The sequence below is a fragment of the Panonychus citri genome, unplaced genomic scaffold (genome assembly GCF_014898815.1).
Source record: "Panonychus citri isolate SS breed McGregor unplaced genomic scaffold, ASM1489881v1 Contig00136, whole genome shotgun sequence".
Lineage (NCBI taxonomy): Eukaryota > Metazoa > Arthropoda > Arachnida > Trombidiformes > Tetranychidae > Panonychus > Panonychus citri.
Window position 1 is genome coordinate 847,076 of NW_026515541.1, and position 10,504 is coordinate 857,579.

Sequence of the window (10,504 nt, forward strand, 5' to 3'; positions counted from 1 at the left end):
GTTTGTGACAATTTCATTTGATTGAATTTCCTTTAATGTATCGATAATAATACTTATATTATTCTATTAGAAAGTTTAATTAAGAATTTGATAGTTCTATCATAGGTTAGTCATAACCATTGATCGCTCTGGAGTTACCAGGTTAAGGTTCAGTCGAGGATGGATAGAGAGTGATTGTCCGATGGTCAAACAAGCTCTAATTAAGACAATTAAGATCATTAGAATTGAAGAAAAAAAAATCAATCAATAAGTGAATGTTAATTAGTATGAACTAAAAAAAGGAAATTAATGTTATCAATTTGTTATCCATTGGAATTGAATCGATTTACAATTTGTTTGGTTCATCTTCGTTTGCAATTAACTGACCTGTTCGTTGACAATCATCATGACCATTGAGACTTTGCCGTGACACCGACTGAACAATTATCCATCTCGAGTTTCAAAGTCTTCGAAGTTATTTTCTTTTGTGAAAATTGTATGGTCAAAGTTTCTAAATATAACCAGCGAAAAAGGTTAAGATGAAAGGTTAACATGATTGAATTGACCGCGGTTGAAAGGTCAACTTGAGGCCATTGGGGATAAAAACAATCCACCGATAATCAACTGACCATAACTCATCATATGTTCACTCTTCATACTCTGACCATCTCTAAATTACAAGATGATTTGATTATTTTTCTTTAATTGTGATAAATTGTCTAAAATTCAACTGAATACCTGGTTAACTAATCACAATTGAAATTAACTGTTGTCCCTTTAACCCAATGGTAAATTTTACTTTCAATTTTTGTTAATTTCCAATGAAATTGAGATTCTAATGATTGTTTTCTTGTTCATTTTCCAGCAAAATATTTGAATATATTTGGATTATCTTAATCTCTGGTAAGTCACTGGATTACATGGTAAACAAGACAAGTTAGAGTGATAATAAGGATGACACGTTGATTAGCAAAGAGTCAAGTTGATTAGTGACAATTGATTTGTTTTTGGTTCCCAATGTAAACGCAATTTTTTCCCCCTCATAATGGATTAGTAAATTGTTACATTAATCAAAATCAACGATTTGCCAAGTTGAATTTGATGAGTATCAATCTTAAGGTTCCTCTGATTTTAACAATAATCTCGCAATGGATTTACTTTAATCGTTTTCACCTTGGAAATTGACTCGAAACCAATAACGTAATTCACCATCATGATAATCTGAGTTGAAACATGGAACATGATTACGATTGTAAAGACATTTAATCTGTGAGAAGAGAAAAAAGAAATTGATGAGGCCAAAGGAAGAGATAAACAAAAAAGATGCCAAAAATTCTGGATCAAAACGTCATTCTCAGTTCCATGATCGTTTGAAATTCTAATAACTCAGAGAAAAGGAGAGAGAGAGAGAGAGAAGATTATTCTTTTTTCGAGATTGAAACTTCTCTTTTTTCTCCCTCTTCCCGCAGTCTCTTTCCATCATCATATCATTCTCATTCGTTACTAGACCAAAGAGAGAAAGACGAACATATGAAATGTACATTCGTATCTTTAGAATTGATTATTTTCTGTTATCATGGTGCCCTTGGTGTAGATGAAAAAATTCAATTCCATCGCCTCAGTAATCACGAAGAAGAACAAGTCTATTCGAATACTGTACTTATAATTGATCATTCGAAAGAGAAAAAAAATTCTTTTGTAATCAGAGGCTTTCCACCGATGTAACTCACTGAATATTCACCATGAAAACCTTGTCAGTGTATTAACTGTTCTTCTATTCAGTCTCATCATCATCATATCTTCATCTTCTCTCTTTCTCTCTCAGATTAGTTGATATTCATTTCTATCCTTGTTTGACTTTCTCTCTCTCTCTCACTCCCATTCGAGATGTTTATTTACAATTTGGATCCATTATCTGGTTACCCCTTTAGTTACCAAGGTGAAAGAAAATTCATCCATTGTTTCATCATATAAATCGTTATAATCGCCGGTGTTTGTTTATCCAATTTACCTGAAGAGATTTGGTCGACCTGTGATACTATTCATGATCCATGATACATGGTGACTGTGATTGATTATTGAATGTTACCTTAGTCTCTTCTGCTCATTAACCAGAATCAAAAAATGTCAATATTTCTCTCTGTTGACATCACTCACTACACTCAATTCGAGTCATCATTAGTTGATTTTTCTCGGTGAAACTTGATTCATTTTACCTTCAGTTCTGAAAATGATTTACTGATTTTCTCAGGTTTTTTTCCTCTGTCTGGTCATCTCTTGGTCATCTTTCTACTCTATTGGTTATGTGGGTTAATGAAAACAACATTTAGACTAATCAACATTCTTAATCATCTGTGAGCTTAATCATCTTATATATATTTGTTTCTCCCGCTATTCAGCATCTTAATCTTCATCAATTGAAACAATTTTCTAATGTCAATTGTGATTTTGTTGTGTAATCAAAACAACTAATATTTGTTTTCTCTTTACTGTCAAAAAGCTGATACTCTTTAAATCATTTTCTATGAACAATATTGACAATCAATTGGAAGGGTCAAGCTACTCAATGGTCAGGGAGAAAGAACCACAGACCAGAATTTACGATAATGAAGGTTACAGGAGAAGAGCTTCTTGTCTTTGTGTAAGAGATGAACTTGAAAATGAGGTAAGTTGACAATCTCACTTGAAGTAGAATCTTAATCCTCACCTTAATCCCCTAAATCCACTAACTTGATTAAGTTTTCGATTATCAAACAAACATCAAATTATCTTGTTCTCTCTCCCGATTTCTCTTCATTAGTACAACTGAACTCTCTCTCTCTCTCTCTCTCTCTCTCTCTCTCTCTCTCTCTCTCTCTCTCTGTGTGTGTTGTTTATATGATTTATATAATCTATTATAATATATTTATCCATTTGATTTGATCAATTTTCCAACAATTAAGGTAATCTATATAATATATTTATCCATTTGATTTGATCAATTTTCCAACAATTAAGGTTCTTTTGGTTTCGAGTAGCAGTTCTCGAGGTCGATGGGTTGTTCCTGGCGGTGGACTTGAACCTCATGAAGATTCACGAGAAGCCGCAATTCGTGAGGTCATTGAAGAGGCTGGAGTCAAAGGCCATATAATTAGACCTCTGGGAACCTTTCAGGTGACTATTTATCATTTCTCACTAATTAGTTGATCATATAAGTAAATTTTTCTTCTACGTTATTATTGATTTTCTATTTTCTCTTCTCAGAATAACGAGAGAAAACATCGAACTGACGTTTTTATACTGGTTGTCACTCAAGAACTTTCTGAATGGGAAGATGCCATAAAAATCGGTTCGTCTTAATTACCATTTAATTAGCGAATCTTTTTCATTATAATTAGTTAATTTTCTTTTATATTATTTTCTTTCCAGGTCGTGGACGAAAATGGTTCACCTTGAATGAAGCTATCGACGTTTTATCAGAACACAAACCAATCGAATGTGATTATATCAGATTGTTGATTAAAAATAAGACAAATTAACTCATCAGGAAACTTGAAATTATTGTGATGACAATTTAGTCCTGGAAAGACAACAATCATGATTGTGGTTTTAAATAATCTCATTTAATCAACTGGTCGGTTGTAACTATTGCTTGACCATTAATCATGACCTTTTATCACTAAATCCATTGAAAGTTTACTGATTGTTGACAAAATGTTGTCACTATTTTGATGATTAACTTTCAATGATAATCAAAAATATTGTTAAATTTTCAATACTTTCAACCAAACTAATTAATATTTTTATCAATGATTACAATGAGAGTAATCATATTGATTAGTTTAATTGGTTGTAATGATTATTACCTTAGTTACCTGTTGATTGTTGATATTACAACTTTTTAAATATTAATAAAATTAATCATTCCCCCCTCCCCAATCAATATCAATCATCATCACCAATTTGATTAACTTGATATTATATTGATTGATTAACATGATTCTTGGTTAAGAAATGATTAAGAAAAACATGTAACAACAATTTAACTGGAACATTGACCTAAATTGTGATTAGTTTAAGATCAACAATTTAAATCAATCTGCCCACTCGCGATTAACCTAATAAGGATTTGACCACACCAACGATTAACATAATCAGAGACAAATGAAAATTAGTCTTGAAACAGTGAATACGATTACTAATCATGAGAATGTCAGTTAATTGTGATGATTTGGTTAAATTATTGTTCGAGAAAATCGAGAAAACTTTTCATATTTCCAATAGTTTCCATTATCATATCGCTTTTAGTTTGGACATTTGCTCCGATCGATTTGTTTCCATCTTCGTTTGATAGTTTACTTATTGCTCCAGTGAACAGTTATGATTATCTTAATCGAACTCAGGATTGGATGTTTGGTGAATTCGTGATTAAAAATGAAGACCATTGTTCGGGAAAAAGGTCAACATCGATTGTCCTTCTTGTCCATAGTGATCCAGGTAATGGTAAGAATCGAAACCTTTTACGACAATTTACTCCCTTGGATTATTGTTTAACTTTTCTTCTTGGATCTCGAGATGGTGGAACCAATTCTGAGATTGAAAAGGAATCCAAACAATTCGGTGATATTGTCCAAGGAACTTTTCATGATTCTTATCGAAACCTAACAAGGAAACACATCATGGGTCTAACTTGGGCTGCTCTTTATTGTCCATTTGCTTCATTCGTCTTTAAAGTAGATGATGATATTTTCCTTAATTACACCTTCATAAGTGATTACCTGGACAGTCAATTTCCACCGTCACAATCGGATCCTTTTCTGGTTCGATCGCCGATCAAGATGATTATCGGTTACGTTATGCCCCAATCACCAGTTATCCGCGATTTGACCAGCAAATGGTTTGTCCACCAATCGGATTATCCAAACGATTATTATCCAACCTTCGTCTCCGGCTGGGGATACATAACGACCATAGATGTGGTCAATCAGCTACTCAATCAAATCCCTTCAACGCCAATGTTTTGGATCGATGATATTTACGTTACCGGAATGTTACGATCAAAAATATCAGATATTTTCTTCTATTCGATAAACAAATTTTTCAACATTAACATAAATCTCTTGAAAAACTGGACACAACTTACTTACGATCATGTTTGGCCTTATATGGTCAGTGTAACGTCAAGAGATCTACTTGACCGTAGCCTTCAACGTTACCAATTTTGTAGAAACCACAAAGACCATTGTTACTGTTGTTTACCTTGGTTAGATTTATTCAATTCGAAAAGTTCTAACTCATCGATCCAACAGTTTGTACCTTTGAAATCTCAGGGGAAAATATCGGAAATTCACATGATAATCAAGTCTTAGTTTGAAAGAAAACGATAGAAATGAATTGAAACAAATTCTGAAAAAGAGTCACCATCTATCGAGTAATAATCTAGTCTCTTTATGGAAATTTTTTCCAATCAACTTTTTCTCTCTCAATCAAACATCAATAGACAATAAATTGATATTCTATTTAAAATTTTGTTTATTCAAATTCGAAAATGTAAAATCGATTCACCTTAGAACGATTATAAAAAAGTATCAATAAGAAAAAAAAAGTAAAAGAAAAATTGATATTCAAGTCAATTGATTCTCGAACAGAATCAAACTGTTAGAATCCATATCCACCATATCCACCATCGTAGCCGCCGAAATGATGATGGTCTCCGCCGTGGCTTCCTCCACAGTTCTCGTGCATGATGATCTGTCCTTCATCTTTGTCCTTCTTGTCGGCGGTGACAATTAATTTCCCACCGCAACCATTTAAAACGATATCACCATGACCTTTACCTGCAAAAACAACTGAAATTAAACAGAAAAGGAAAGCGAGGACAATTAATTTAGTTGACATGGTTAATTGTTGAGAGTTTGATTTGTTACTGTAAACACAATTAAATAGTTAAAACTGATTGTTGTTTGTTAAATTGTTGTTGAGGTGAACTGATGATCGAAATGAAATTTTCACTCGCTTTTATATCATTCGGCAAAAATGCTCACAATTAAAGGTTCCAATAAACATCAACAATTAATATTCATCTCTCAATCTATTGATTAATTTACTTATTTTGAGACATTTATCACAATCAACTTACCTCATGAACGATTAACGATGTTGAACACTAATCATGATTATCTTGATCTCGTTTGTACCAGAGTGTTAATTGTTATTCCCAACTGATTGTAATCCAAATGGACAATTTATTAATGAGTATAAGTTAAATTTGGAAAGTTGATTAGAATCATTTTCTTCATCTTAGTGATACACTTTTGATTATGATCAAAGAAACGTAACAATTAAAAGATGATTCTTATCAAATCGGCTCAGCTAAAATTAACGAATCAGTTAAAACAATCAACTAATCATGTTGAATTTTAAATCAATCATTTCTTAATCACATCTTCAAAAGATTCTCAGTTGATTGTTGCCAATAGTGATTTATTTGTTTCTCTTGTCTATCTAATTGTAATTAATGTAATCGATACTTTTTTTTATCATCATCAACAATTGAAATGGATTTTAAATTGTCCATCAGATTATTGATTTGTCTTTATTATTTCAATGGTCAGTTTCTTATGTTTTGGTCAGTTTTCAATAGCCAAACAGTTGAGAAACATGATTACAATTAACTTGATAAAATGTCTTTTTTTAATTGTGATTACCATCAACCGATCGTACCAATTGAGTGTTGATAATTTAATCATTGGTAAGTTACTATTATTAAATTGTAAATTGTTTCATTGAATTTAGTTTCTTGTTTTAAGGTGTAATCATTGATGAAGCTGATACAACAATTAAGAAATCAGTTACTGCAGCAATTAACTCATTATCAACTTTATTTACTATTGATAAAGTTAAATGGATTGAAGGTGATTCTAGATTAACTGGATTAGAGGTTAATTGTGATTGGATATCAAGTAGATTTAATAATTCAATTCCAACGATTATTTTTGATTTAACTGAGGCCAAGGAAAGTAAATTATCAACAGCAATTAAAAGTTATTCTAGACAATTGGGAATACCAACAATCAGTACTAATCCATCAACAATCAAAACAAATAGTTGGGATAATCTTAATCACAATGAAATTAATTACCTGATCACAATTAACAGTCCCGGTGATGTTATCCCAATGATTATCCCGGACATAATTAACCTTCACAATATAAATGAAGCAATAATTTTACATGATCAATCATTTGGTAAGTTTAATTGTACCCAATTGTAAACAATCAACTTAATCAACCTTTAATTGTAGTCATAGATGATAAGTTAATCAATATATTGGACGAGATACAAGTTGATTATAAAATTAAACGTTTAACGATTGATTCATTGGATGAGCAAATGATTGAATTAAGAGGTTCATCAGTTAAAAATTACTTTGTCTTAGCAAAAATCATCAACATCAACCGAATCCTTGAACAGGTAAATTAAGGTGACAATCAGCTAATTGTTTTACTCTAACTGGATTAATTTGTTCCAATTCAGGCTGCTCATTTGGGTATGTTCAAGTTTCAAGATTCCTGGTTCATGATTACCAAAGGAAGAGGACAAATTAAATGTGACAATTGTTCACATGGATCAATATTATTTTATCAACCATCTCGAGTTAAATCAATTGAATACGATCATGCTCCAGGGCTTTTGAACATTACAAATGAACGTCGAGTTGATGGTTTTTTCATTTACGATTTGATTAGATTTACACTGACCAGTGTCCATCAGATGATTAAGGCAAATACCTGGAAAACTTTGAGTTACCCAAGTTGTGGTCATTCTTTGACATTGACCCAAACCAATGAGAGGAAAAATTTGAACCTTCGAGATACCATGTCATCGGAAGGCTTTTATGGACTTTTCGGACAGTTCATCGTCTCACCTGAATCGAGTAATGAATTATCATCGAGTCACAGTGATCATATAATTGATTATCAGGAGATAATTGTTCGGGTCACTAAGATAGAGCTTTGGAATTGGCAACCTTTTCGTTATTACCTGGTCAGTGAGTGGATTGCAGAGCCACCGAGAGGACGATTCATGATGACCGGTGCTATTCAAGCCGCTAAGAGGCCATTGTATCGTATTGTTACAATCAAGGTAATTCAGTTAATTGTTATTTCCTTTTCAGAAACAAAATATTAACTTCTAATCGATAGCAACCTCCGTTTGTGATGCGATGGTCTAATGGTACTTGGTATGGTTATTGTATCGATTTGCTCGAGTTAATTGTTGAAAAGCTTCCGGAAGAAGATAAATTTGATTATGAAATCTATGAATGTCCTGATGGTAAATATGGTGACAAAGATTTAGCAACCGGAAGATGGGACGGGATAATGGGACAATTACAAGATAAGGTGAGTAGATTAACTTAACGAAGGAAAAAATATTATTAATATTAATCGGTTAGAGAGCCGAGATTGGAATTGGTTCCGTTACTGTGATGGCTGAACGTGAATCGATCGTTGATTTTACTGTTCCTTATTACGATCTGGTTGGCGTTTCGATTCTGATGAAAAGAACGGCAACACCTTCACATATGTTCAAATTTCTTACCGTATTGACCAACAACGTCTGGCTATCGGTGCTTATATGTTACATCGTTACCAGGTAAGGAGAATAATAGAAAATGGTGGATCACAATTTACTAATTTAGTTCATTTCAATTCATTATTATCCTCGTAGTGTGGTCATGTATTTGTTTGATAGACTGAGTCCGTATAGTTATCATAATGCTGTCGAAAGAGGCAAAGCGCTAGATGCAAATAGAGACTTTAACTTGAAAGAGTGTCTCTGGTTCTGCATGACCTCATTGACCCCTCAAGGTGGAGGTGAAGCACCGGTGAACTTATCTGGCCGTTTACTTGCAGCTTGTTGGTGGATTTTTGGATTTGTTTTAATCGCTACTTATACTGCAAATTTGGCTGCTTTTTTAACGGTTTCTCGTCTCGATTCACCAATTGATGGACTCGATAAACTGGTTGAACAGTACAGAATAAGATATTCTCCAGTTCGAAATTCACTTTCAATGGTTTATTTTGAACGAATGGCTTATATCGAACGAAAATTTTACGAAATTTGGAGAGACATGACTTTGGATGAGCAAATGGACCCAAAAGAACGAGCTAAATTGACTGTTTGGGACTACCCTTTAAGCCAAAAGTACAGTAACATCATGAAACAGATTAAAATAACGGGTATGCCAGAGACCTTCGAGGAGGGTGTTGCTCGTGTTCAAAGCTCAAAAAGTTCAGCTGAAGGTTTCGCTTTGCTAGGTAAGTAATATCTCGATTTAATTACTCAATTAATCTTATTTGTCTCCCATTTCAGCTGATGCAACGAAGATCAGATATGCTGCTATGATAAATTGTGATATTCATCAAGTTGGTAACGAATTCAGCAGGAAACCAATCGCACTTGCCGTTCAAGAGAATTCCGAGTTAAAGGATAAACTAAGCTCGGCGATTTTGAAGCTTCTCAACCAGCGACAACTTGAATCTTTGAAAGAAAAATGGTGGAATAATAATCCGGAACAAAAGAATTGCGAAGACCCAAAGAAATCAAGTGATGGAATTAGTATCAAAAATATCGGCGGTGTTTTCATCGTCATATCTGTCGGCGTTGTTTTAGCCTGTATAACACTCGTATGGGAACATTGTATCACTCCAAGGTTCAGAAAATCGTCAGCACGAGTTTCTTCAACTTTCCGCAACGAATTCATCCAGAAAAAGTCCCCAAACTTTTACAATTTCCCAATGGCCCTTGACCCTAAAATCAAGGATAAAATCTAATTACCCCAACAATAACCCAAATTAATTGGAAATCAATCAGATTATCTCGATCGTAATTCAAACTGACCACTAAAACTCCCAGTTAATTGTAATATTTGAAATTGTTGCACATTCGTATCAACCCTAATTGTTATTTGTGTAGCTGGTGAAACAATTAAAGCGCAAATGAATTGACCAACAATCGTAACCTTTCAATTACTTAACAATCAACGATATTGATAATAACTTATGAACTGTTTGGTTCCCTTTTCCGGTTTTCCCCTATTTCCTTGTTCTACTAAACTTTAATTTCTTTGAGTTCTCCAATTATCTCTGGTCCCTGTTTACAATTGTGTCATCTCAATCAGTGTATTCGATTAGATGATTGATTCGATCTCTCTAATTAACTATTAATAATTAACTTTTGGGTCGCGTCAACGAGTGACATCTATTGTTAAGGAAATTCACTAAACTTAATTTTTTCTTTTCTTCTTTCAAAGTTGATCTTTCATTTCTTGTCCGATTCTCGAGAAAGTTAATTGTTGACTCACTTTGATTCTTAAATTTAATCAGTCCAGTGTTTTTTCATCTCCTGAACTCGCATGATCTTATTAATAAATGGATAAAGAAACAAACATAAAAGATTAACAAGTTCACCTCAAGGGAAAAATCTATTGGAATGAGAAAACTGGTTCAGTTTCCATCAGATCAATTGGTAAGTGTCAACAATT

General features: G+C 33.1%; 3 protein-coding genes across 6 annotated transcripts; all 3 read left to right on the plus strand.

Annotated features, from left to right (window-relative positions):
- The first annotated feature begins 609 nt into the window (after nucleotides 1-609).
- LOC128392249 (diphosphoinositol polyphosphate phosphohydrolase 1-like) lies at nucleotides 610-3,897 on the plus strand. 4 transcript variants are annotated; one of them, XM_053352247.1, is made up of 7 exons: nucleotides 610-767; nucleotides 845-882; nucleotides 2,231-2,333; nucleotides 2,480-2,644; nucleotides 2,977-3,132; nucleotides 3,223-3,307; nucleotides 3,388-3,897. In XM_053352247.1, exons 4-7 carry the CDS (start codon nucleotides 2,504-2,506, stop codon nucleotides 3,495-3,497), a joined length of 492 nt encoding a protein of 163 aa, XP_053208222.1. In that variant the 5' UTR covers nucleotides 610-767; nucleotides 845-882; nucleotides 2,231-2,333; nucleotides 2,480-2,503; the 3' UTR covers nucleotides 3,498-3,897. The 4 variants fall into 4 exon arrangements, with proteins under 4 accessions (XP_053208222.1, XP_053208220.1, XP_053208221.1 ...); XM_053352245.1 differs by lacking the exon at nucleotides 2,231-2,333; XM_053352246.1 differs by having other exon boundaries at nucleotides 611-767; nucleotides 2,231-2,644.
- A 119-nt stretch (nucleotides 3,898-4,016) lies between these two features.
- Nucleotides 4,017-5,624, plus strand: LOC128392248 (beta-1,3-galactosyltransferase 1-like). The gene has a single exon (XM_053352243.1). It carries the CDS (start codon nucleotides 4,185-4,187, stop codon nucleotides 5,325-5,327), a length of 1,143 nt encoding a protein of 380 aa, XP_053208218.1. The 5' UTR covers nucleotides 4,017-4,184; the 3' UTR covers nucleotides 5,328-5,624.
- Nucleotides 5,625-6,411: 787 nt separating this feature from the next.
- On the plus strand, nucleotides 6,412-10,153 carry LOC128392247 (ionotropic receptor 25a-like). The gene is made up of 8 exons (XM_053352242.1): nucleotides 6,412-6,709; nucleotides 6,768-7,205; nucleotides 7,262-7,431; nucleotides 7,495-8,103; nucleotides 8,163-8,360; nucleotides 8,414-8,613; nucleotides 8,689-9,278; nucleotides 9,334-10,153. The coding sequence occupies exons 1-8, from the start codon at nucleotides 6,565-6,567 to the stop codon at nucleotides 9,792-9,794; spliced, it is 2,811 nt and encodes a 936-aa protein (XP_053208217.1). The 5' UTR covers nucleotides 6,412-6,564; the 3' UTR covers nucleotides 9,795-10,153.
- The last annotated feature ends 351 nt before the right edge of the window (nucleotides 10,154-10,504 follow it).